The sequence below is a fragment of the Thecamonas trahens genome (assembly GCF_000142905.1).
Source record: "Thecamonas trahens ATCC 50062 unplaced genomic scaffold supercont1.15, whole genome shotgun sequence".
Lineage (NCBI taxonomy): Eukaryota > Apusomonadida > Apusomonadidae > Thecamonas > Thecamonas trahens.
In genome coordinates, this window is record NW_013657665.1 from 128,340 (window position 1) to 151,167 (window position 22,828).

General features: G+C 63.6%; 9 protein-coding genes across 9 annotated transcripts; 6 read left to right on the forward strand and 3 right to left on the reverse strand.

Annotated features, from left to right (window-relative positions):
• Positions 1-56: 56 nt before the first annotated feature.
• Positions 57-1,186, reverse strand: AMSG_02497 (uncharacterized protein; the record flags this gene model as incomplete). The annotated part of the gene is made up of 2 exons (XM_013903962.1): positions 57-913; positions 1,147-1,186. 2 exons carry the CDS (start codon positions 1,184-1,186, stop codon positions 57-59), a joined length of 897 nt encoding a protein of 298 aa, XP_013759416.1.
• Positions 1,187-2,945: 1,759 nt separating this feature from the next.
• Positions 2,946-5,456, forward strand: AMSG_02498 (glycine cleavage T-protein; the record flags this gene model as incomplete). The annotated part of the gene is made up of 1 exon (XM_013903963.1): positions 2,946-5,456. The coding sequence occupies one exon, from the start codon at positions 2,946-2,948 to the stop codon at positions 5,454-5,456; it is 2,511 nt and encodes an 836-aa protein (XP_013759417.1).
• A 371-nt stretch (positions 5,457-5,827) lies between these two features.
• AMSG_02499 (phosphatidate cytidylyltransferase) lies at positions 5,828-6,974 on the forward strand (the record flags this gene model as incomplete). Its single annotated transcript, XM_013903964.1, has 2 exons — positions 5,828-6,079; positions 6,252-6,974. 2 exons carry the CDS (start codon positions 5,828-5,830, stop codon positions 6,972-6,974), a joined length of 975 nt encoding a protein of 324 aa, XP_013759418.1.
• Positions 6,975-7,217: 243 nt separating this feature from the next.
• On the forward strand, positions 7,218-8,404 carry AMSG_02500 (carbonic anhydrase). The gene has a single exon (XM_013903965.1). It carries the CDS (start codon positions 7,241-7,243, stop codon positions 8,363-8,365), a length of 1,125 nt encoding a protein of 374 aa, XP_013759419.1. The 5' UTR covers positions 7,218-7,240; the 3' UTR covers positions 8,366-8,404.
• Positions 8,405-8,408: 4 nt separating this feature from the next.
• On the reverse strand, positions 8,409-10,016 carry AMSG_02501 (retinal pigment epithelial membrane protein; the record flags this gene model as incomplete). Its single annotated transcript, XM_013903966.1, has 1 exon — positions 8,409-10,016. One exon carries the CDS (start codon positions 10,014-10,016, stop codon positions 8,409-8,411), a length of 1,608 nt encoding a protein of 535 aa, XP_013759420.1.
• A 617-nt stretch (positions 10,017-10,633) lies between these two features.
• On the forward strand, positions 10,634-12,998 carry AMSG_02502 (uncharacterized protein; the record flags this gene model as incomplete). The annotated part of the gene is made up of 1 exon (XM_013903967.1): positions 10,634-12,998. The coding sequence occupies exon 1, from the start codon at positions 10,896-10,898 to the stop codon at positions 12,996-12,998; it is 2,103 nt and encodes a 700-aa protein (XP_013759421.1). The 5' UTR covers positions 10,634-10,895.
• A 167-nt stretch (positions 12,999-13,165) lies between these two features.
• AMSG_02503 (FAD dependent oxidoreductase) lies at positions 13,166-14,467 on the forward strand (the record flags this gene model as incomplete). Its single annotated transcript, XM_013903968.1, has 1 exon — positions 13,166-14,467. The coding sequence occupies one exon, from the start codon at positions 13,166-13,168 to the stop codon at positions 14,465-14,467; it is 1,302 nt and encodes a 433-aa protein (XP_013759422.1).
• A 217-nt stretch (positions 14,468-14,684) lies between these two features.
• On the forward strand, positions 14,685-18,256 carry AMSG_02504 (uncharacterized protein; the record flags this gene model as incomplete). Its single annotated transcript, XM_013903969.1, has 1 exon — positions 14,685-18,256. One exon carries the CDS (start codon positions 14,685-14,687, stop codon positions 18,225-18,227), a length of 3,543 nt encoding a protein of 1,180 aa, XP_013759423.1. The 3' UTR covers positions 18,228-18,256.
• Positions 18,182-22,641, reverse strand: AMSG_02505 (uncharacterized protein; the record flags this gene model as incomplete). Its single annotated transcript, XM_013903970.1, has 2 exons — positions 18,182-22,202; positions 22,232-22,641. The coding sequence occupies 2 exons, from the start codon at positions 22,639-22,641 to the stop codon at positions 18,569-18,571; spliced, it is 4,044 nt and encodes a 1,347-aa protein (XP_013759424.1). The 3' UTR covers positions 18,182-18,568.
• Positions 22,642-22,828: the final 187 nt, after the last annotated feature.

A 22,828-nucleotide genomic window follows, 5' to 3' on the forward strand; every position in this document is an offset into this window, starting at 1 on the left:
CCTTTTGTGGCCGCCAGCTCGCAGTATCTGCCCTCGGTTGCCGCTCACTTTTGCCCTCAGTTTCGGCTGCCAGACGCCGGGAACGCCGGCAATTTGGCCTGCAGCTCAACAAGGGCGTCAACAACATCGTGGACGCGGTCTTTCTGGATGTTGTGTCCACCCGAGTCCAGCTCGCGGACAACCTCGGGCTCGAGATTGGCGACAATGTCATGGAAGATCTCCGGCTCAATGAGCTTGTCGTCGGTGGCGTAGCAGACTGCGAGCGGACAGGGAACAGCCGCGCCGAGGGCCTTGTGGCGGTCAAAGTCGAGGTGCGCCACGTACTTCATGGCCGTCACACACTCGTACGCCGTCGTCCGGTGGAAGCCAAAGGCTTTGAACCCCTTCCAGATCTGGTCCCGGAACGGCCAGTAGTCGAGCACAAACGGCAGGTGGCGGCCGAGCCAAAACACAGCCTCGGGTGACGCCCGCAGGCCGCGGTGCTTGCGGTAGCCAACTGGCGCAAGAAGGACGCCGCCCACACGCAGGCCGGCAGGCGGCGTGACGAGATTGAGCGCAGCCGTCGCAAGGACAGAGCCGAACGAGTGTCCCACCAGCATGAGAGGCACGTCGTGACTCGCCATCTCGTCCAGCAGCCGTGCACCCTGCGGCGAGGCGCTGCCGAGCGATGATGCCGGGAGGCCGGCGACGTTGTCGAGCAGCCGCTGCGCCACAACGTCGTTGATGTTGAGGCCCGACGATGCCGGCGGCGGCGAGAGGCGCGGCGTCCCGTTGAAGCCCGGCACAATGAGCCGGATCATGGCCATATTCTTCTCCGTCAACAGCGGACCCATGTACCGATAGTCCTGGCTATTGCCCGGAAAGCCGTGAATGGCCACAACCACGCCGTCGAGTTCGGCCACGGTCTCCACCCCTCGGGCATCTCCACAGTCAACCGGGCGTCCGGGATCGCCAACCCCAGCACAGCACCATCAACCTCAGGCGGATCGCTCTTGGACAACAACACTTCCTCTCCCCCCTTTCCGCCTCCGCTCGACGCCGTACCACGCGCTCCTGCAGCTCCGTCAATCGACCTGCTCGACACAGACCGCAACCAGCGCGTCATGCCCGCCCACCCCGCCGCACCGCCCACAGTCGCCGACATACCGCTGCTGACAGACATCACCATCCGCGTAAACCGGAACATGACGAGACCGTTGTCTGAATATCCTCTGTCACCGCCTCTCTCTCTCTCTCTGTCTGTCTGTCTGTCTTTCTATCTGCTGGTCTGCAGAAGAGTGTGCCGCTCTCACTCCAGCTCTCTCTGCCAGTCCCAGGAGACCGCCACTACCGTGGTACCCCCAGTTTGCCATCAGAAGCCTTTGTGGAGTGAAGCAGAGTACTTCGCTTCCGGGCAGAGACGGAAGCGATAGCAGGTCACGCACGGATGCGATGAATCTATGTGTGTAATGGAAGATGGTGACGATGCGTGTGCATATCATAGACTTTGAGTGTCCACGGACCGGCCAAATCGTATGGGCTTCCTTCAGGTCGGGAACCCTTCCGGCCGCACGCATGATGCGCTTGGACTTGGGGCCTGACCTTGGGTAAAAGTCAGGACACGGATCGGGCCGGCGTGAGCGCGAGCCAGGCCGAGTAGGGGTCATCCGCCACCCTGCAGGGGTGCAGGGGCTAGTTATCCAGCACGGGAGAGCGTCTCCCTCCTGCCTTGGGACAGTTGGGTCGGATCGCGTGGGGAGGGGTCGCGGGGGGAGGGGGGGGGAGAGTTGGGCGTTGCGGTATGGCATTGACAATATGGACGAGACACAGCAGAGCCGTTGCGAGCTCCTGTGTTCCAGATCACGTGCTGGAGTTTTGTTGCAGGGAGTATAGCAGAAAGGCACCATACAGGTGACTGCAGGGAGCCATATGATATTGCGCGCCGGTCCCAAGCAGTGCGAAAACCACTGATCTCACAGCAGCGAGAAGACAACCGCCTCAGAACACATCCGCAAGTGATACAACCGTACAACTTGTTGGGTGTTCAACATCGACTGCAGCATACTCTGGTCACTTGGAATCCATCACTGAGGCGTCGACGACCGACACTCCGTCTCATCGCACCCTCCAAGAGGCCATCCTCTGTCCTGGTTGCAGCTCAGGACCACCGAGCATCCCGCGGCCCACCAGGGAGAGACTGGCAATGTGGATGATAATGCCGACAACATGTGACGACACTGGTTGCCGTCGGCGGACCGACGGCAGGATGGACACACATCCCATGAAGGGTTAGGAGGATCGGCGTGAGCAGGGCGCATGCGCCCTCGCCCCACTAGTCCGTCCACACCTCGCAGCATCGTTTAGGCACAGACCCCTGACCGCAACCATCAGGCGCGCAACAAACGGTAGGTGCACCTCGCGTCGGCTGGACGAGCCGCAGCCTCGTTGATGCTGTTTCAGTCTGTTTGGACCATTGCAGGCGGGTGTAGGTGTGTCGATCACATATGTAGCTGTTTGGTCGTATCAGGGCATGTACGTCTAGTTTGGATGTCACAATCGCTGAAGAGACCGATTGCGACAACGGCATCCAGCCCGTGCGAAACGAGTTGGACCCGTGATGATCATGTGCCAAGACTACGCCGAGGCTCCCTGAAGCAGTCTCGATGACCAGTTCCCCATTGACCTCTTCTGCTCCGCTTCTGCCTGTCACTTTCGTCACCACGCCATCCATACCACGATCCAATCCGATCTCACCTCCAAGTCTCTCCGTCGAGTTGCGGCACGAGTCAGGCGCCGCCGTTTGCCAAAACGTCAGCGCCTGGACACGGACCACGCGCACATCGCCCACACTTGCCACACGTCACCTGCCAGAACGAGACGACATGCTGCGGGCAGGACGGATGGCGCAGAAACTGAGGTGGCGACATGGGCGAGGGTTGTTGGACAGAGCTTGTCACAGGGCTACCATGGCGGCGGTGGCGGCAAGTGGTGGTCTCGCGGGAGGCGTGCCGAGTCAGGCCGAGGTGGTGGTGGTGGGTGGCGGGGTGATTGGGACCTCGATCACGTACCATCTGGCCAAGCGCGGTGTTGATGTAGTGCTTCTGGAGCAAGGCTCGCTGACGGCAGGGACGACGTGGCATGCTGCGGGGCTGATGGCTACCTTTGGCTCGCTCTCGGAGACCTCCACCGAGCTCCGCAAGTACTCGAAGCACCTGTACGCCGACGTGCTCGAGGCTGAGACAGGCCTGGCCACCGGCTTTGATCCGGTCGGCTTTGTCGAGCTTGCTACTGCGCCCGATCGCGTCGAAGAGTACCGCCGCGTGGCGGCCTTCAACCGCAAGTGCGGCATCGACGTCCAGGAGATCTCGGCCGCAGACGTCGCCGAGCTCTTTCCTCTCTGTGCTGTCGACGACGTCTACGCCGGCTTCTACGTTCCCACCGACGGGCGAGTCAATCCGACCGACGTGACCATGGCGCTGGCCAAGGGCGCCCGGCTGGCCGGGGCGACCATCCACGAGGGTGTGGCCGTCGACCACGTTGCTGTCGTCGGCCGCCGCGTGACCGGCGTCGTCACCGCCGATGGCTCCCACATCGCATGCGACAAGGTGGTCAATGCCACAGGTATGTGGGCCCGCCAGTTTGGCGCAGCCGCTGGTGTCAACATTCCCAACCAGGCCGCCGAGCACTATTACCTCATCACCGACGACCTGCCGGAGCTCGACCGCAAGTGTCCGGTCATCGAGGACCCGGAGAACTACTGCTACATTCGACCCGAGGGCGAGGGCCTCATGATTGGCCTGTTTGAGGGTGAGGCTGCCGCGTGGGCAGTCGACGGCATTCCGCGCGACTTTACCTTTGGCGAGATCGAGCCCGACTGGGAGCGGATGACACCGTACTTGGAAAGGGCGATGGCGAGGGTCCCGGCCTCACTCAACGTTGGCGTCAAGAAGTTTTTCTGCGGGCCCGAGTCCTTTACGCCCGACCTTGCGCCGCTTGTCGGCCCCGCGCCCGAGCTTGATGGCTACTGGGTCGCGGCCGGCCTTAACTCGATCGGCATCATCACCGGTGGCGGACTTGGTCATCTTGTCGCCGAGTGGATGACAGAGGGCTACTCTTCATACGACGTGACTGGCATCAACGTTGATCGGCTGCACCCGTACCAGGCCACACCGGCGTATCGCGCCGCACGCGTCGTCGAGTCGCTCGGTCTGGTTTACAAGACGCACTACCCGACTCGGCCGTCGTCATCCGCGCGTGGTGTCAAGCGTTCGCCGCTTCATGCCGCGCTTGCGGATCGCGGCGCATGCTTCCGCGACGTGTCCGGCTGGGAGGGTGCTGACTGGTATGCGCCGCAGGACGGGTCCAAGTGGACTGGCGAGCTGAGCCCCGAGCCGCTCACTTGGGGCCGGCATCACTGGTTCGCCAACTGGGCTGCCGAACACCACGCCTGCCGCAACGGCGTCGTTGCCATGGACATGTCGTTCATGTCCAAGTTCCGAGTCCAAGGCCGCGATGCTGGCGCCCAGCTCAACAGGCTCTCCACCGCCAACGTCGACGGCGCGCCTGGCGAGATCACCTATACCCAGTGGCTCAACGACCGCGGCAAGCTCGAAGCCGATCTTACTGTGACCAAGGTAACCGACGACGATTTCATGGTTGTGGCTACCGACACGATGCACCGCCACGTGCTGGGTTGGATGCACAAGATGTTCGAGCCCGAGGCGCATGCCATTGTCACCGATGTCACCGGTGGCCTGGCGCAGATCAATGTGCAGGGCCCTGACTCGCGCGCGCTCATGACCGACCTTACCGGCTGCGACTTTTCCAACGTTGCTTTTCCGTTCCGCGCCGTCCGCGAGATGCCGATCGGCTTTGCACTAGCGACCGTGGCGCGGATCACGTACCTCGGCGAACTCGGCTACGAGCTGTATGTCCCTGCTGAGCACGCCATGCATGTCTACGAACAGCTGGTTGAGGTCGGCGCCCGCCACGGACTCGTACACGCCGGCCTCAAGGCGCTCTCGTCGCTGCGGATGGAAAAGGGCTACCGCGACTACGGGCACGACATGGACAACACCGACTCGCTGCTCGAGGTGGGCCTCGGCTTTACCGCCGACCTCAACAAGTCGGATGGGTTTATCGGTCGCGACGAGCTCCTCGCTCAGAAGGCCATCAAGGGCATGCCGCCGCGAAGGCTGCTCCAGATCCTCGTCGACGATCCAGAGCCGATGATGTACCACGGCGAGGTTGTCTACCGCAACGGCAAAGTCGTGGGTGACATCCGCGCTGCTTCGTACGGACACACGCTCGGCGGCGCAGTTGGCCTCTCCATGATCGAGGCCGACGAGCCCATTAATCTCCGCTACATCAACGACGCTGAGTGGGAAGTCGACATTGCCGGAATCCGCTATCCAGCGCAGGCCTCGTCGCGTCCGCTCTACGACCCGAAGAACGAGCGGATCAAGGCTGAAGACTAGCTCGAACCCCTTGCTGCCTGGCATGAGCCTGCTGCCCCGATCGACGCCCCAGTTATCTCCCCCGAACACACTTGATCTTTGGTTTGGATGATGATAGTCTTGGAGTCGTGGTTCTTTTGCGGCGAATCGATGATGACGTTGCAGCGGCAAGAGCCACTGCTCGTTTTGGGCCCAGGACGACCGAGTAGGCCAGGAGCAGTGTACAAGGACGAGGGGTTAGACACTCGACTGAAGGCCCTTCTACTCAGTGTTGCAAACCCATACCAAACCAAGTTCCTACCTACCCCCCCTACCTACCCCCCGTGCCGTTCTCTTCTTTGGAGAAGGAGTAGGAGTAGCACAGCAGCAGCAGCAGCAGCAGCAGCAGCAGTATGGGTATGAGCGGGGCGAGTCAAGGCGGAGTCATGGCAGAGGCTGTGGTTGAAGCCACAGGAGTAGCAGGAGCAGCAGGAGTAGCAGCGGTGCAAGAGATTGCTATTGTGGTCCATGACTCGCAGTCTGTCATCATGGCTGCTGTTGTCATGGTCGCCATCTTTGCTGCTATCGGCTACATGGGCGCTGTCAAGAAGAAGGCCCTGGTCGACACGCTCAAGGCCATCGGCATCACCAAGGAGCGCGCAAAGGTACGCTCTCTCTCTCTCTCTCTTTCTCTCTCATCCACACACTAGTTGTTCCCATCGCCACCCACTGCGTGGTTCTTGCATCTAGCTGTGATCTCTACATCCCCACCCGCTTCACCCTCTACCCCCCCCACTCACTCCCGATCACCCTCCCCCCCCGCCCCTCCCGACACAGCGCGTGTTTAAGGAGCTGCTTCGCAAGGTCTTCCACTTTTCAGGTGCTGTCATGCCAACGGTTTACTACGTCGGACTCCGCAACTCGCTGATGGACAAGCCGCTCGGATGCTGCATCATGGTCACGGTGACCTCGCTGTACCTCATCGGCGACGTGCTGCGGCTCTCGTGGCCAGCGTTTAACCACTACATGCTTGTCGACCTTGGATGGAACAAGATCATGCGAAAGGAAGAGTACCATAACTTTACCGGCATCGGGTGGTACTTTGCCGGCAACACCCTCGCCACTCTGTTCTTCAAGCCGACGGTGGCCATGATCGCCATGTGCGGTCTGGTCCTGGGCGACTTTTTTGCCGCACTCGTCGGCAAGGCCGTCGGAAGGACCAAGCTCCTTGGCTCCAAGTCGCTCGAGGGCTCAACCGGCTGCTTTGCCGTCTGCTTCGCCTGCTCCATCGCCCTGCTCGTCTCCATGCTCCCGGCGCTGACGTTCGGGCAGGCTGCGCTGCTGGCGTTTGCAGGTGCACTGGCCGCTACCCTCGCCGAGCTCTTCTCCATCAACGTCAATGACAACATCACGCTCCCGCTTGCCTCGGGCGTCGCCATCTCGCTCACCGCCCTCTGGCTCGGCTGGTACCCGCTCCTCACTTCGGACTACGAGGGCAAGCCCGCGGTAACCTGGGCCCTCCTCGGCCTCGATCCGCCGGCCATCGCCTCCTTCCGTTAATCCCCAGTCTACATCACAGACGGCCCTCCCTCTCTCGCCCAAGCTCCCTCCCTGCCTCGTCCAATGGCAGCAATGGTCCATCGGCTAGCTAGCTCCCTTCTGTCAGCCCCCCCCCCCCGTTCCCACGTGATTTTTGGCCGTTGGTGACGTAGAACAAAACCCTTCATCCCGGGCTTTATTCCGCTGCTTCATGAATAGCGGTCCAAGGGGGATCGTAGAGCGGTTGGAGAGACAGACTGCACTCTCCAACGAATCATAGTGTGAAGATGAAGCAGATGATGAAGACATTTGCTGCTCTGGGTATGCTGCTCCTCCTGGCGGGCATGGGCAGTGCCGCCTCGTGCGAGTACTCTTACGACGCTCCGGAGGAGTGGGGCACTGTCTGCAATGCGCCGCTCTGCAACCAGACCATGGGCGCCCAGTCGCCAATCGACCTTATGCCGACGGCGACAGTTGCTACTGCTGCCGCCATTCATCCTATCTACGGAAGTGCTTCTGGGCTTGAGGTCGAGAACAAGGGCCACACCATCCAGGTCTCCTACAACGCCTCGACCATGTTCCGCATCGAGTCAACGGCGCTCGGCGCCACCCGCAAGGTCCTTCAGCTCCACTTCCACACTCCTTCCGAGCACACTGTCAACGGCATGCACTACCCGCTGGAGATGCATGTGGTCCATGCCGATGCTTCCAACAACCTCGCCGTGCTCGGCATTTTCTTTGAGACCTCGTCCATGACCTCGCCGCTGCTGCAGTCGGTTGTGGCCAACGCTGACGATCTTGCCGCCAAGGGCGACAAGGCCATGGCCTCGCTCGACCTCACCGAGGTTTCCAAGGCCGGCCTCTCGTACTGGTCGTACCCTGGCTCGCTCACCACCCCGCCGTGCTCCGAGGGTGTCTCGTGGATGGTCCTCCAGTCGCCGCTCAAGGCGAGCCAGGCCCAGATCGACGCCATCGAGGCCATCATCGGCAAGTCCAACCGCCCCACGCAGCCGCTGGCCGGCCGCTCGGTCTCCTCTTACCGCGCCCCGGCTGCCGCCGCCATGTCGTCGAATTCCATGGCTGCCGCCATGGCTGCCGACTCGGACGACGACGACTCGTCGGCTACCGCCGGCGCCGCGCTCTCTGGCGTCAACCTTGCCCTGCTGGTCATCATGATGACTGGCCTCACCGTTGCCGTTGTGGTCTTTGGCATTCGCCTGCAATACATCACCCGCCTGCTCCTTTCCCTCGGTGCCGAGGTCGAGACTGCCAAGCCGGCTGCCGCCAAGAAGAGCAAGGGCAAGGGCAAGAAGAAGGGCACTCTGTTCTGGTCCGACTCGACCGACACCGACGAGGCCACCGATGCCCGCACCGGCCTCTCGTACGACGAGTCCGACGAGGAGTCGTCGTGAGTCGCACGCGATCCTGATGTAAACACACCTTCGTTTTGCGCCATCAACTGTTGCCGTTGGCAAGCGCGCTCACGGCGCCGAGTCCGAGATGGAGGCCGTGGAAGCCGTATGGAACCCGGACGCCGAGTTCGACCGATGCCATTGGAATTGTGGTCATGTCTGCTGCCGAGTACACAGCAAACGTCGAGGTCTCGCTCACCTCGTCGTAGACAAAGGTGAGAAGGAAGCCATCGTCCTCGGGAGCACCACTGCCCGACGCCGACCGCGGCACAAACACCGCCTCGCCGCCGCACTTGCCGGCGCCAAACTCGATGACGCCAACGATGCGCTCCGAGGCAAGATGATACTTGACAATGGCGTCAAACTCGAGCCCACTCTCGGCCGATCGCCGCGCTAGGTACACGTACTCGGGCGGCGAGCTCGCGCCGACTGTCCGCGGCGCGGCGATCGGGAACTCGGCCGGAACGTTCGGCAGTAGCGGACGCTCCGTGACCGCGCCCGTCCTCACATCAAGCCGCCACTCGTAAAGGTAGGCTGAGAGCGCTGACAGCCGGTCCGGGTCGCCGGCATCACCAAGGACGTTGAGGTCAAAGTTCGGATAGCGGAGTGCCACGAGGACCACAACTCTGCCGCCGTCCACTTCCCAAGCCGCGGCGGTGTGAAAGACAAAGCACGGCTCGACATCGAACCAGCGCGGGACAGAGCCGGGCTCTGCAGTCCGTGGCATAAGCCCAATGCGCGCGCCGCACGCACGATCAAACACAAATGGTATGCCTCCCTTGGTCACCATGTCGGCCGGGCGGAAGACGAGCGGCAAGTCGAGGATGAGCCCAAAGCTGGGCGTCACCGCCATGTCGTGGATCATGACCGGCCGCGGGAGGTCGATGGCGACCGATGGTCGCTTGACGCCTTGAGCGGTGACCGAGGCATAGTAGGCGTACGGCGGGCCGCCGAGCGCGTAGCCGAAGAAGAACATCTCGCCAGTGGCCGCGTCGATCTTGGGATGCGCCGTCATCTCGTGGTCTAGCGCGCCATCAAAGTCAAAGTGGTCTTGCGAAGTGACAGCGTTGTCGGCTAACCCGAGCGAGAATGGGAGCCCGTTCTCAACGAGTGCGAGGAAGCGGGCGGCGTGGTAGACAAGCGCCGTGTTGTTGGTAGCTGCGCGGAGGCCTGTGCCGAGTGAGCCGTGGGCGGTGGTAACACCCGCCACGCCACGAACCTTGGCCAGCAGCAGAGCGACAAGGCCCATCGCGCCCTGCATGTCGCCAATCTTGGTCGCCAGCGGCTTGCCGGCAGTCATCTCAGCCACCGCCCGCGGCGTGCGGAGCTGGTGGCAGGCGTACGTAACCGTGTCAGCCGCCTCGATCTTGACCGAGTGCACCATACCGTCGCCGTCGAACCAGTGGTAGCCGGCGCGCGGCTGGACTGCTGGATTGGGGCCGTTGCGAGCAAAGACCGTGCCCACCAGCGCTGCAGGCATGTTGCCGGTCGTCACGTCAAGCGCCAGCGGCTGGGCCGTCTCGTCCACGGGGCCAAAGTTGCCTGCAAGAAACATGTTCTCCGCCGCCCTGCTCCTCGCCACGACCCAGATCAGCGCCTCGAGAACAGCGACTACCGCCCGGGCCACGACTTGCACAAAGGCTCTCAGCATGGCACTGTTGGTGCGGTGGCGTGGTGGTGTAGTGTTGTGATACGACCTTGCCCAGCCCAGCCTGCCACTGCCACAGGTGCCAGGCTTGTGACGAGGCCATGATGAGCCGGCATGATGACCGCCGGCGATTCCCGTCACGCCACACGCATTTGATACTCCCACCGCCGCCAGCCACGGCCAGCCACCATACCAGGCGATCTCAAGCGGGGCCCTGGTTGATGCACCGTTGATGCCTGTTGATGCCGGTTGATGCCTGTTGATGCAGCAGCAGTGCAAAACGTCATCAAGCCATTTGGCTGTCATCGCAAGGCCAGCCCATACTCACCCTCCCTTCCCTGTCCACCTCTGTCCACCCCGACACCCCCCCCCCCCCCCAAACCCCAACCCCCAACCCCCCCTCCCCCCAAGCCCCCCTACCCCACACCCCTTCCCCCGCATTATTTTCTTCGGTCCAACATGGCTTCCAAAAAAAAAAAGCCTCACTGAAGTGGAAGTGAGGCGGAAGCAATTGCCGAGGCGATTCACAGCCAGCCAGCCCTCCCCGACCTCCCCCCCGCACACGGAGCACCGTCTTCTCCAGAGAAGCATTGGTGAGTGAGTTCCACTCCTCCCCACCCTCTTGCGCAAGTAGCGGAGGAGTACGCAGCAAAGAGTAGCTGGACACTGTTGTGAGTGTGGGCGTACTCTCTCTCTGTAGAGGCTGTGGACCACAACGAGCATGGCCAGGTTGGGAACGCCCCGCAGTGGGTGGTGGCGTTGGTGGCTCTCGCCGTGGCGTTTGTTGTTGTGCGTGGAACGCCGACAGAACGAGGCGAGGCCACAGACGGGAGGCCAAAAGCCACACCCGCACATCACGAGTGCATTCATGACAAGCTTCACATGCTCCATGCCGAGCTGCCGCAAATGGCGGCGCATGCCCGGCTCGCCCCTCAGGACTATGACCATGGGCCGGCGGAACAGGCGAGGATCTCGGCCCGGAGCGGCTCGGAGGGAACCGGGCCTATTGGACCCATCCGCCTTGTCCTCGACTTTACCTACTTTGGCTCGAGCGACGACGTTGATCGGACGTGCCTCAATGAGGGCGACTCGGTGAAGATCGGGGACCCGAGCTCGACGTCGGACGTGTGCTCGGACACGGTCAACACCAATTGCTGGCTCGCTTGCGACGCCGAGTCGGTCTTTACCACCGCCAAGGGCGAACACCTGCAGAACAAGCTGCTTCCGCAGGCCAAGGCCTGGCTCGAGGGCGCACTCTCTGTTGTGCCATGCGCCGGCAATCTCAAGCTCACCGGCTCAACAGTCTGCGGGTACAACGGTGGCATCACCATCCCGCCGTCGTACACCAGTCCGGGCGTACCCGCTGACATGGTGCTGTTTGTCACAGCGCGCCCGACGCTCGGCAACGTCATTGCCTACGCCGGCTCGTGCAAGGAAGACCAGTTTGGCCGCCCAGTCGCCGGCCACATGAACTTTGGCCCGAACAAGGTCGATCTCGCCTCGGAAATGTACAGCATGCAGCTGGGCGTCGCCATCCACGAAATCACCCACGCTCTCGGCTTCCAATCGTCCAAGTACGGTACGTTCAAGGATGGGCTCAATTCGACAAACGCGCTCCCGGGCCCCATCACCGAGACCGACGATGGCATCACCTACCTCAAGACACCCAAGGTTGTGGCCACCGCTCAGGACTACTTTAACTGCCCCTCCATCACCCGCATCCCTGTCGAAGACGCCGGCGGCGCAGGTACTGCAGGCTCCCACTGGGAGAAGCGGCTCTTCCTCGACGAGTTTATGACCGGCTCGTCGTCCATCAAGCCGGTCCTCTCGGTCTTTACTCTCGCCATCCTCGAGGACTCGGGCTGGTACCTGCCCGACTACTCCAAGGCTGATCGCCTCGACTGGGGCCGCAACATGGGTTGCTCGTTTGTCAATGATGACTGCGGCCTTTGGAAGGACTCGGGCGCCTTTGGCTACAACTGCGGCCTCGACACAAAGTCGAACAACCAATGCACCTACGACCGCAAGGCCAAGGGCTACTGCCAGATCGATGACTACTCGCCGGCCACCCTCGCACCCGCCTACCAGCACTTTCCAGGCATGCCGTCGCTCGGCGGCTTCTCCGACCTCGCAGACTTCTGCCCCATCACCCGCCCCTACTCCAACGGCCTCTGCTCCCAGTCATCAACCGCAACCTCCAACTCGTTCAACTACGGCGAGAACTTTCATGACGAGTCGCGCTGCTTTGACTCGTCGCTCACCGTCGGCGACGACTTTGGCCCGCTTCGCCAAAACTGCCACCGCACTCTTTGCTTCAATGCCACCGGTCCACTTCGCGTCCAAATCGGCCTCACCTGGGTCGTCTGCCCCTCGTCCGGCAAGCTCACCGCTCCGGGCTATGAGGGCTCACTCGACTGCCCCGATGTCTCCTTCTTCTGCGCCGGCACTCCGTCGACCTCGATTGCCTTTCCCACCCCGACAAACGTCGAGCCCAAGTCGGTCGGCGAGGGTGACGTCGTGACCGTCACCGGTGAGGGTTTCTTCGCTGGCATGGACGTCTACCTCGGCCTCCACAAGTGTACCGACGTCACCCTCGTCGATGCCGCCACGCTCACGTGCGTCGTCGCCGCCCATCCCGAGTACTCGGAGGAGGTCGACGTCCCGGTCAACACCTACAACGCGGACGGCCAGGGCTCGTACTACTACCCGGTCACTTTCCGCGGCTCATCTAACTCGCTTCTCAGCAAGGCATCCGATGCTTTCAACTCTGCCTCTAACTTTGCTGCCGAGAACTGGTTCTGGATCTGCCTCGTCCTCATTTTCCTCGTTCTCGGCTGCGCCTTTTACAAGATCTGCATCAAGTCTGGCTCAAAGTCTGCAAAGGTGGCCCCAGCCCCGCCGCCGCACCATCGCCCGTCGCAGCCGCACCACGCCCCGCAACACGGCCGCGGCGGTGGCCATCCACATCATCCCTACGGCCGCTGAGCACCTGTCGGTCGAGTGGGATGCGAGAAAAAAAAGAGAATCGTTCTCGCCCACAGCTCCCCACAACAGCTCCCTCAACTCCACTCTGTCTCTCCTCGGCCAGCCCCCGGCTTACCGCCCCACTGCACCACCCACCCTCTTCCCCTCATCCCCTCACTTGCCAGGCCATGTGGAACTGGACAAGACGCAACGCTGGGATCCTTGTCCGCAACCGCAGCCTTTCCTGCATCCCGACTGCCCGTGGCATGTGCGTGTTGCCTGCCAGCGCGCCAGCTGCGTTCGATGTGGCCATTGTGGGTGGCGGAGTGTCCGGCGCATCGACTGCGTACCACCTTGCAGCTGCTGATCCCTCGCTGACCGTCGCTGTCTTTGAGCAGGATCCATGCTACAGCCGCGCGTCATCGTCACTCTCCGCGGCCTCGATCCGCCATCAATACTCGACCAGCCTCAACGTGGCCATCTCGCTCTTCGGCTCGGACTTTCTGCGCCGCGCGGCGACGACGCTGGCGGTTGACGGCTGCGATCCGCCAAACATTGGCTTTGTCGAACGCGGATACTTGTTCCTCGCCGGCGAGAGTGGTCGGAGCGTGCTGGAAGAGAATCACGCAATCCAGATTGCCGCCGGTGCGAAGCCGACGCTGCTGGATCCCGCAGGCGTGGCCGCTGCGTGGCCGTGGATGCGGGCGCACGACGTAGCAGCTGCATCGCTGGGCGGACCAGGCGAGGGCTGGTTCGACGCCTACTCGCTTCTGATGGCATACAGGAACAAGGCGCGCTCGCTTGGCGTCTCGTTTGTCGCCGATGAGGTTGTCAAAGCTCGCCGAGGCGCCGACGGCGGCGTTGCCGAGCTTACCACGGTATCGGGCGCAGCACTTCAGGTAGGCACCGTTGTCAATGCTGCCGGTGGCTGGGCGCATCGTGTTGCTCAAATGTGCGGCGCATCGCTCCCGACCCGCCCGCACACCCGTTGCGTGTTTGTCTTTGAGACTGAGACCAACACTGCCGCCGACTGCCCCATGCTCATCGACCGGACTGGGGTCTGGGCCCGGCCTGAGGGCACAAAGACGTTCATTTGCGGCGTGTCGCCGCCAGCTGACCGCGATCCGGTGGTAGATGTCACCGACGACCTCGCCTTTGACGTCGACTACGCGCTCTTTGACGACATCATCTGGCCTGCGCTGGCCAACCGAGCCGAAGTCTTTGAGGCTATCAAGGTGGTCCACGCCTGGGCCGGCGTCTACAACATGAACCCCTTTGACCACAACGCTATCCTCGGCTACGATCCGGACGTCTCCAACTTGATTCATGCCGCAGGCTTCTCTGGCCACGGTTTGCAGCAGTCGCCGGCAGTCGGCCGCGGCCTCTCGGAGCTCATCATCCACGGCAGCTACCAGACACTCGATCTCTCGCCGTTTGACTACTCCCGGCTTCTCACCGACGATCCCATTGTAGAGCGCAACGTTGTGTAGCCTTGTGTAGCGCCGTCTCCCGTGCGTGCCAATCGAGCTGCGGAACTCAGCCCGCCAGCAATACATGCCATACGAAGCACTGTCATCTTTCATCCTGATACCATCAATCGGATCGGCAGCTCTTCAGACGTCACTACTCCCAGGTATGCCACACCGCGCCGCGGCCGCCACCCGCCGGACCCGGCCGCTGCCCGCCACTCGACTCGTTCGGTTCGCCATGTTTGCCCGCTCACGCAGGTTCACCACGCCGGAGAAGACCGAGCTCGGCCCCGGATGCTACGACCCCAAGCTGCCGGACCGCAAGCTGGGCAACCCGCTGGTGGTCCGGACCGAGCGCCGCATCCACGATGCTGACCTCGACTCGTCGTCGACCTCAGCCAGCTCTGTCGGCTCGGCGGGCTCGGCTGCCAGCGCCAAAATTTCAAACTCGCGCGACGGCGCCCAGCCCATTCCGCGCTGGCTGCGCGCCAAGCGGACCGAGCTGGTCGGCCCCGAGACACCGCCCAAGGTTGCGTCCAAGCGCAAGCAAGACCTTGTCACCGCCAAGATGACCTCAAAGGGCCTCGTCCGCAAGGTCCTTCTCGATCTCGAGGCCCGCATTGCCGCAAAGGACCAGAAGCTCCTCGCCCTCGTCGCCCACCACCGCGAGTCGGCGAGCCTTGCCGACGACGCCGATCGCGCACGTGCTGAACTTGCCGCTGCCCGCGCACAGCTGGACACCGCCCGCGCTGATGTTGCTGCAGCAGGCGATGCCGCCATCAGCCTTCGCGCCCAGCTCGCCGCCACCGTCGGCGCTCACGCTGCGTGTCAGGCCCGCCTCGATGCGCTCGACGCAGACTACTCAGCCGCCTGCGACGCCGCCGCCGCAAAGCTAGCCGCCACCGCCGCAAAGCTGGCCAACCACTGTGCCGATGCAAAAGTCACTGCAGGGCTTGCCGCCTGCTCAGCTGCTGCGCTCCGCGATCTCCGCGCCGAGCACGCCGCTGCTCTAGCCGCCCACGAGAACGAGACCCGTGCCGCCACCGCCGCACTCATTGCTTCGTACTCAGCTGCACTCCGCGAGGCTCGCGCCGCTCACCAGTTGGAGATCGAGGAGCTGCAGCTGCGCGCTGCCGGCAATGCAGCACGCGAAGCCGCAGCCAATGGCGCGTCCGCTGCGGCCGACGCCGCCGTCCGCGAAGCCGCCCTCGTCGCCGAGGTTGCTCACCTCAGTCTCAAATCGCGCGCCGCGAACACCCTTGCAGCCGCTGTCACTGCTGCTGTGGCCTCGACCGCCGCTCGTGAGCGCTGCGATGCCGTGCCCAACATCGTGGACCCTGCCACCGCCGCCGCACACCATGCCGCCGCTGTCGACGCGCACACCGCCTCGCTCCGCCACTCGGAAGCCTCAGCCCTAGCCAGTCTCCAAGCCGACCACGCCGAGGAGCTTGCTCGCCTTTCTGCAGCAGCAGACGCCCGCGTCTCGGCCGCACGTCGCGAGGCGGCGGCCGTCTATGCTTCCGAGCGCGAGGCCGATGCCAAAGCAGCCGCCGACGAGCTCGCCCGCCTTCGCGCCGCCCACGCTGCCGAGTTGACCGCCGTCCGCCGCGAGGCCGCCGAGTCGGTGGCGGCTGCCAACGAGCGCCTCGCTCACATGCACACCACCGTTGACCGACTCACCACCAAGCTGAGCGGGCTCTCTTCCAAGGTCTCGATCCATGCAGCACAGGTCTTTGAGAACTCGCCGTACAAACCGCTTGCCTCACCAAAGTCAGAGGCCCTCCGCAAAGCGCACCGCGCCAACCTCGACCGGCTCCACGCCTCGGCCGCCACCATGTACGACATTACCAGCACTTCGCTTGCCCCGCTGTCCTCGCCGTCGCGGCATCCTTCGATGGACGCATACTCGCAGGCAGTCGAGGCGTCGACCCGCCAGCTCGGCGCTGTGCTCGATGGTGCCCTTTTGCTCGGCGCCAAGAAGGTCGCGCTTCTCCGAAGCGACCGCGCCACTATTGCCTCTGCCGCTGCTGCCGCAACCGCGCGTATCGATGAGCTCGCCACGGCCGCCGAGGCTACCGAGGCACAGGTTGCCCTCGTCGAAGCCGATGCCGCCGCCCTCGCCGCCTCGCTCAACGAGACACTCGCGGCTCTCGCTGCCAAGACCGCCGAAGCTGACGCAGCATCAGATGAGCTTGTCTCGCTTCGCGACTCATTTGGCAACGAAACCGCTGCTGTCCTCGTCCAGCTCGACGCCGCCCGCGCCGCACTTGGCAATCTCGAGAGCCAGCACGCAAGCGCCATGGCCGGCGCAGCAGACAAGCTTGACGCTGCAAAAGCAACTCTCGCCGACTCTAACGCACTCATGGCCGAACTCGATGTCGCCGTCACCGAGCTCACGGCCGAGGTCGAGACCTCGCATGCCCGCGAAGCTCAGCTCGCTGATCACACTGCAGCTGTCGAGGCCGCTCTGACTGCTGCCGAGGGCGCGTCTGAGACCGCTGCGGCCGAGCTTGCTGTTGTCCGCAACGAGCTGGATGAGGTTGTGGCGGCGGTGTCGGCCGCCAAGGCCGCCACCGCCGCAGCTGTAGCTTCGGCACTTGACGCACTTGCCGAGCTCGACCTTCTCACGCCTGAGGCTACCGCCAGCCTTGCGGATGCGCAAAAGGTCGGAATCGGCGCGACCGTCGAGGTGCTTGCTGCTGTCTTGGTCAACGCCGTCAACGTCTCGCAGTTTGAGCTGGGCGTGGCGGCAGACGCTGCCGAGAAGACTGTCCTGGCAGCGCAGGCCAGCGTTGCCGCTGCCCGAGCCGATGCTGCGGCTTCCGCCAAACAGGCCACAAGCTTGGAGGACGCACTCACAAAGATGCGGTCCAACCTCAACACGCTCGTCCGCAACGCCGCCATCACCCAGCGCCGCAAGGACGAGGAGGAGCTGGAGGATCTTTCAGCAGTGGCGGACGCGCTGCAAGAAAACCTCAACGCGGTTGTCGCTGAGTCGGCGGCGATCAAAGCCGATCTTGTTTGCAAGCTCACCGAGGTGCGGGGCAAGCTCGAGACAAAGTCCACCCAGGTGGCTGCTCTGGAGGTCAAGCTCAGCTCGGCCAGCTCGCGCTATGCGGGTGACAAGTCGCGGCTTGAATCCCGACTTACGGCAGCGCTCGATGCTGCAGACTCGCTGCAGGTCGAGAACAGAGAGCTGCGGATTCAGGTCTCGCGGCTTGGCGGCGCGTCACAGATGGATCTCGAGGAGCTGCGTGCCCAAAACGAGGTGCTGGAAAACCAAGCCAAGGAGCTCGCTGAAGCCAACGCTCAGCTTGGCGGCCACTCTAACCGCAAGCAAAAAATCCGCCATCTCGCCAAGGTCGTGGCCGAGAACCGCAAACTCAAAACCGACAATGTTCGTCTCCGTGCTACCGTCGAGAAGTACCGCCTCAAGGCTGCCGAGCTCCGGTCCTCGCTCTCATCGGCTTCGCTCCGGCGCTCGTCGCGCCGCTCCATTGCCGCCTCGCAGAGTAAGCAAGCAACCACCTCGCAGCGAACCTCGTCGTCGTCAACCGTTTATCTCTCGGCCAAGCCCGGTGGCATGGCGCTTGACGATCTCGACGGCGGCTCACCCATCAAGATCCACACCAACGCCGAGGGCATGGCCGCTACAGACGTCGCGAGCAAGGAGAATAGCGTTTCGGTCAACGACTCGCTCAACGCCTCGCTCAACGCCTCGCTCAACGCCTCGCTCAACGCCTCGCTCAACGCCTCGCTCAACGCCTCGCTTGTCCGCTGAGCGAGAGATTGAAATCACACATGTACCCGCTGCTCGGCGGCAGGGCGCGCGCAGAACGGCAGCGCGCCCCATAGTTATCCACCACCCCACCTCACCCCTCACCCCCCTCCGTAGCATGGTTCGAATTCGCTCGAGTGACAGCCGTTCCGAGACGCCGTCAGCATCGTCGCGCGAGTCGGATGCCGTGTCCGACACTGACCATCTGCGTCGCTTCAAGAGCTCGCGACCGAGGGCGTCGGGTCTCCGGACCGACTCGAGCTCGCGCTCTGACTGGGGTTCGCGGGCAGGTGACCGAGGTAGAACATGCTCACGATGCTGCAGGTGCTGGTGAGAGCTGCACTTTACACGAGAAGTTTGGCCTTCTTGGCCGGTGGCGCCGCGGCGGTGGCCTCGCACGCCAGCGTACAGAAGAACCGTTCGCCGGCGACGATGCCGCCGGCGACGCATTCAGAGTGAAACCAGTCCTGGCACCCGTCGCAACCGATCATTTCGCGCGACTCGTCCCACGGCTCGCGGCAGGTGCAGTAGAGAGTGGCTGGCGGGAGCAGGGCAGAGTTGCCAACCTCGATCGCCTGTGCCAGCGCGGCCTCGACTGCCTCATCTGCAACCTCCATCGAGAGGCCGATACGGTACAACCGCTTGGTCTCATCGAGGTCTGGTGGAGGAGCTGCGGCCAGTGCGGCGCGCGCATGTGTGGCCCAGGCATCAACGCAATCGACAATCCGCACCAGTCGGGCGTGGAGTGATGTGAGGCGGAGTGCCTGTCCTCGCGCGGCGGCCGCCGCATCCAGTGAGGCTGCGAGTGCACGGACCTGCTCGAGGCTCGGCCGCCCGGACCAATGGTGCCGCCAGATGCGCTTGTCCCAGGTACAAAGCGGGCAAGCAAACGAGAGGGACGTATCGTGAGAGGTCTCGTCGGTTTGGCTGTGAGCTCGCTTGTCGCCGGCCACGAGCTCGGCTGCCGGCGATGGCGACGGCTCCCAGCCGACACATTGGACGTGGAACCACTCGGCGCACACGTCGCACAGAACCATCTGCCCTTCTTCTGGTCCACGACAGAGGCAGTAGACGTCAGCGATGGAGGCACCGGCCTCGATAGTTTCGACAGCCTCCTTGGCAGCCTCGCAAGCGACGGAGACGGCGTTGACCAAGTCCGTCACCCTGCGAGCGTTGGGCTTTTGGTGGGCGAGGAGGCGGCAGGAGACAGCCTGTCGGCTGGTCTTGTCGACGCGCCACTCGTCGCCAAAGGCAGCAAAGACACTTCCTTCGAGGACGGCAGTGGCATCAAGTGCGGTGTCGAGTGCCTCCACCTGTTCGCCGACTGCAACTGGCGACTTGGCGGCGCGGGCGAGGAGCTCGACGGCGCGCTCGCACGGCTCGGGTGTGTTCGACTCGCCGGAGAGTAGCACCTCGGCGGCGCGCTGCCACTTGCCCGGCCGCAGAAGCGTCTTGCGGAGGAGGAGGAGCGTCGGCTCAAGAAGTGCATCGCCAGGAAGTAGGACGCCGCTCCCGTAGATCCAGTCGTGGAGCGCAGAGAGCGAGCCAAAGGCGAGCGGCGTGCCGAGCATGGCCGACACTCGTTCTGATGCGGTCTCACCGTGGGCAAGTGCTGCCTCGAGGCTGGCCTCGGCCTTGTTGACCTCGTCCGAGTGCGAGCCACTGAAAGAGGGCGCGTTCTCGATGAGAGCGGTGGTGGTAAGGGCGGAAAAGAGCGGGAATGACTGGACGCAGCCATCGCGCGCAGTCACCAACTCGGGCCACTCGAGCTGAGCCACGGGTTGGTTTCTCACGCTGTCAAGCCACGTGAGCTCGCAAACGCTGTTTTCGAGCTCCAGGAGCGGTCGTGATGCCACACCGAGGCGGCAGGCCCGGTCAATAAGCTCCCGTGCAAAGTCGAGCGACGGATTGGCCCCGAGCGTGGCGGCTTGCTCGGCGAGGGTGTCCGAGGCAGCAAGAGCATTGCGCAGTGCGTCGACCGGATGCGACAGCGTTGCAGGATCAAACACCGCCTCAAAGGCAGTCAGCGCGTTTGCAATGTCGCTGGCGGCCAGTGGGATGTCGCCGACCACGGCAGCCAAGCCTCGGCTGTCGCGCGACGATGGTAGTCGCGACCCGAGCGTCTCGAGCCTGTGGACAAGGCTACAGAGCCGGGACACCTCGTTGACTTCGGAGCTGAGGAGGAGGCCATCATAGGCCGACGCAGCCTTGACAGTGCCAAGCAGCGACGGGACCGAGAGCAAGCCCGAGCCGTTGCGGGCGCGGGCGAGCAGCACAAGAAGATGCTCGCGGGCGGTCGAGGCAGCCGTGACCTTGGCCTCGACGCCGTCAACGAGATCAAGTAGCACGCCCTCCGAATGCATAAAGGCGAAGACGAGTTGCGGGGTGTGGCACGAGCACAGTGTGCCTGCAGCGAGATCGGGAGCGTGGTCCCAACAGACCGAAACAACACCACAGGTGCAGCGGGCAAACGAGAGGTAGAGGAACGAGTGACAGACGGCACAGAGCGGTGGGCGAAAGTCTTGCTTCCGGCTCGGATCAGCCGGTGAGGCACCGACCATACGCGAGATGGCCGGCGCCATGCGCGAGTCCATTGTGGACAGCTGGGATTTGACGAGCCGCTTGCTCGCCAGCTGGCGGTTTTTGCACAACTTGCTCAAGCTTCGGGAGGAGAGGAGATGGGCGAGGTGGTCAACGTAGGTCTCGGGTGCCACAGTGGCAGCCAGATCGAGCACGTCGTTAAAGTCGTAAGCAGCAGCAGCGGCGGCACGCCGGTCCAGTTCGGCCTCGACGAGAGCACGCAAGTGCGGGGCGACTCCGGCGAGCACGTCGATACGGGACGAGAAGAGAGCGATGCGGCAGAGGAGGCGCTCATGCGAGAAGACCGGGAGCTTGGCCAGCGAAGCGTAGCGGGTGAGGCAGAGGGCACCGTAGGGAATCCAGTCGGGGAGAGCAAAGTTTGCGGCCTCGCCAAAGTTGAAGCCGTGCGAGAAGCCGCCGTGGTAGGCGCGCGGAAAGGTGACCATGAACTCGCCGGGTCGCTGGTGGCCGACAACGACCTTGACACCGGCATCGAGCAGTGTCTGCGGCGAGAGCATGGTGACAATGTGGGAGAGCAAGTCGGGGGAGTCCTCAAACAGCTCGGGCATGGAGGCGCGCATGCAGGCCTCAAACGCGTCTGCATGCGACGACGGGACGCCGTACCAGGTCTTGGTCTCCCCCCAGTGCAGGTACGAGAGCGAGTACGTGTAGTGGTCCTCGTTGTGCCAGCAAAAGGTAGAGTAGAGCATGCCGACGTAGAGCCAAGGCGACATGCACCCGGAAATGTAGCGGTCGATGAACGAGAACATCGACTGCGGCGAGAGGGCGACACGGTTGAGGTTGAACGACGCGCTCTTAGAGGCAGTGACTGGGAAGCCCGATCCGTGGACCATGGCCGGTAGGTCGGCGCCGTACATGGTGTCGATGGGGTGGATCGGGTCATGAACGGCGTCCCAGTACTTTTGCTCGACGTAGTTTTCGATGGCAAGATCGTCAGCAGACGGCGGTGTCGACGGGCGCGGCGGCGGGCGCCACGCTGTCGGTGAGCAGGCCGTGGCCACAGAGCGCTCAACAGTGTCCGCGAGGTCGGGCAGATGACGGATCTTGAACTTGGCGGCGGCGGCCTCAAACTCGGGAAGAGTGTAGTTTCGATCAGCCTGCTCAAAGCCGTACTTGGGGCCTGCGCCGGCGAGGCATGCCGGACAGAGCCAGTACTCGGTGTCGGGCAGGCAGGGAAGGGCCGGCTGGACGCAGTAAAAGTGCAGTACGAGGCCGCACGCGTCACATGCCATGAGGGCGTCCGAATCTGCGTGTGGTGATTCGCAAAAGCCGCAGGCCGGCACCTCTGAGTGGGTGGCGGCGGGCGCGGCGGTGAAGCTTGTTGTGGCGATACGGGCGGCGGCGCGGTAGGCCTCGTAGTCCTCGATGAGGGCTAGGCTTTGCGGAGGACGGGTCGGTAGTATGACGGCTGGCGGCCTTCGATGCCGATGGTGCAGGCAATATCGTACCATCCGGTCGGGAGGGCGTCGACGGCGTCGGCGCCGCCGGCGGCGGCAACGGCGTTGCGGAGAGCATGGACGTCGATGGGAACGCCGAGGACGGTGGGCAGACGGGTGATGCCTGCGCCCTGCTGCAAGTGGTACTGCAGCAGGCCGTCTGCGTAGTTGAGGGCCTCACGGACGGCGCCGTTCATGGTGTTGAGCGTCTGGATGCGCGGGCGGAAGGAGAGGGCGGCCGAGTCCAGAGCAAACGGTGGGGCCCAGCCGGGCGGCGGGACGATCTTGGCCACTCCTGCGGCAGCGGCAGCGGGCGCGATGGACGCGACGTAGCCCATAACGTCGCGCATGTCCTCGGGTCGCGGGTAGAAGACCGGCATGGGCTCTGCATCCGGGAACGCTGGCTCGGCGGTGAGTGGGCGGGGCGGGGTGGGAGGGCGGGGCGACGGAGTGTGCGGGTGCGGGCGGGTTGCCGAGGTGGTGAGGTGGCCGGGGAGGGGGACAGGGAGGGCTTGCCCATGGCCGTGGAAAGTGGGGGCGGATGGGGGTGGGGGTGGGGATGGGGAT

What these genes read in the sequence shown, in the direction of transcription:
- AMSG_02500 (XM_013903965.1), top strand. Translation starts at nt 7,241, where the DNA reads ATGAAGCAGATGATGAAGACATTTGCTGCTCTGGGTATGCTGCTCCTC.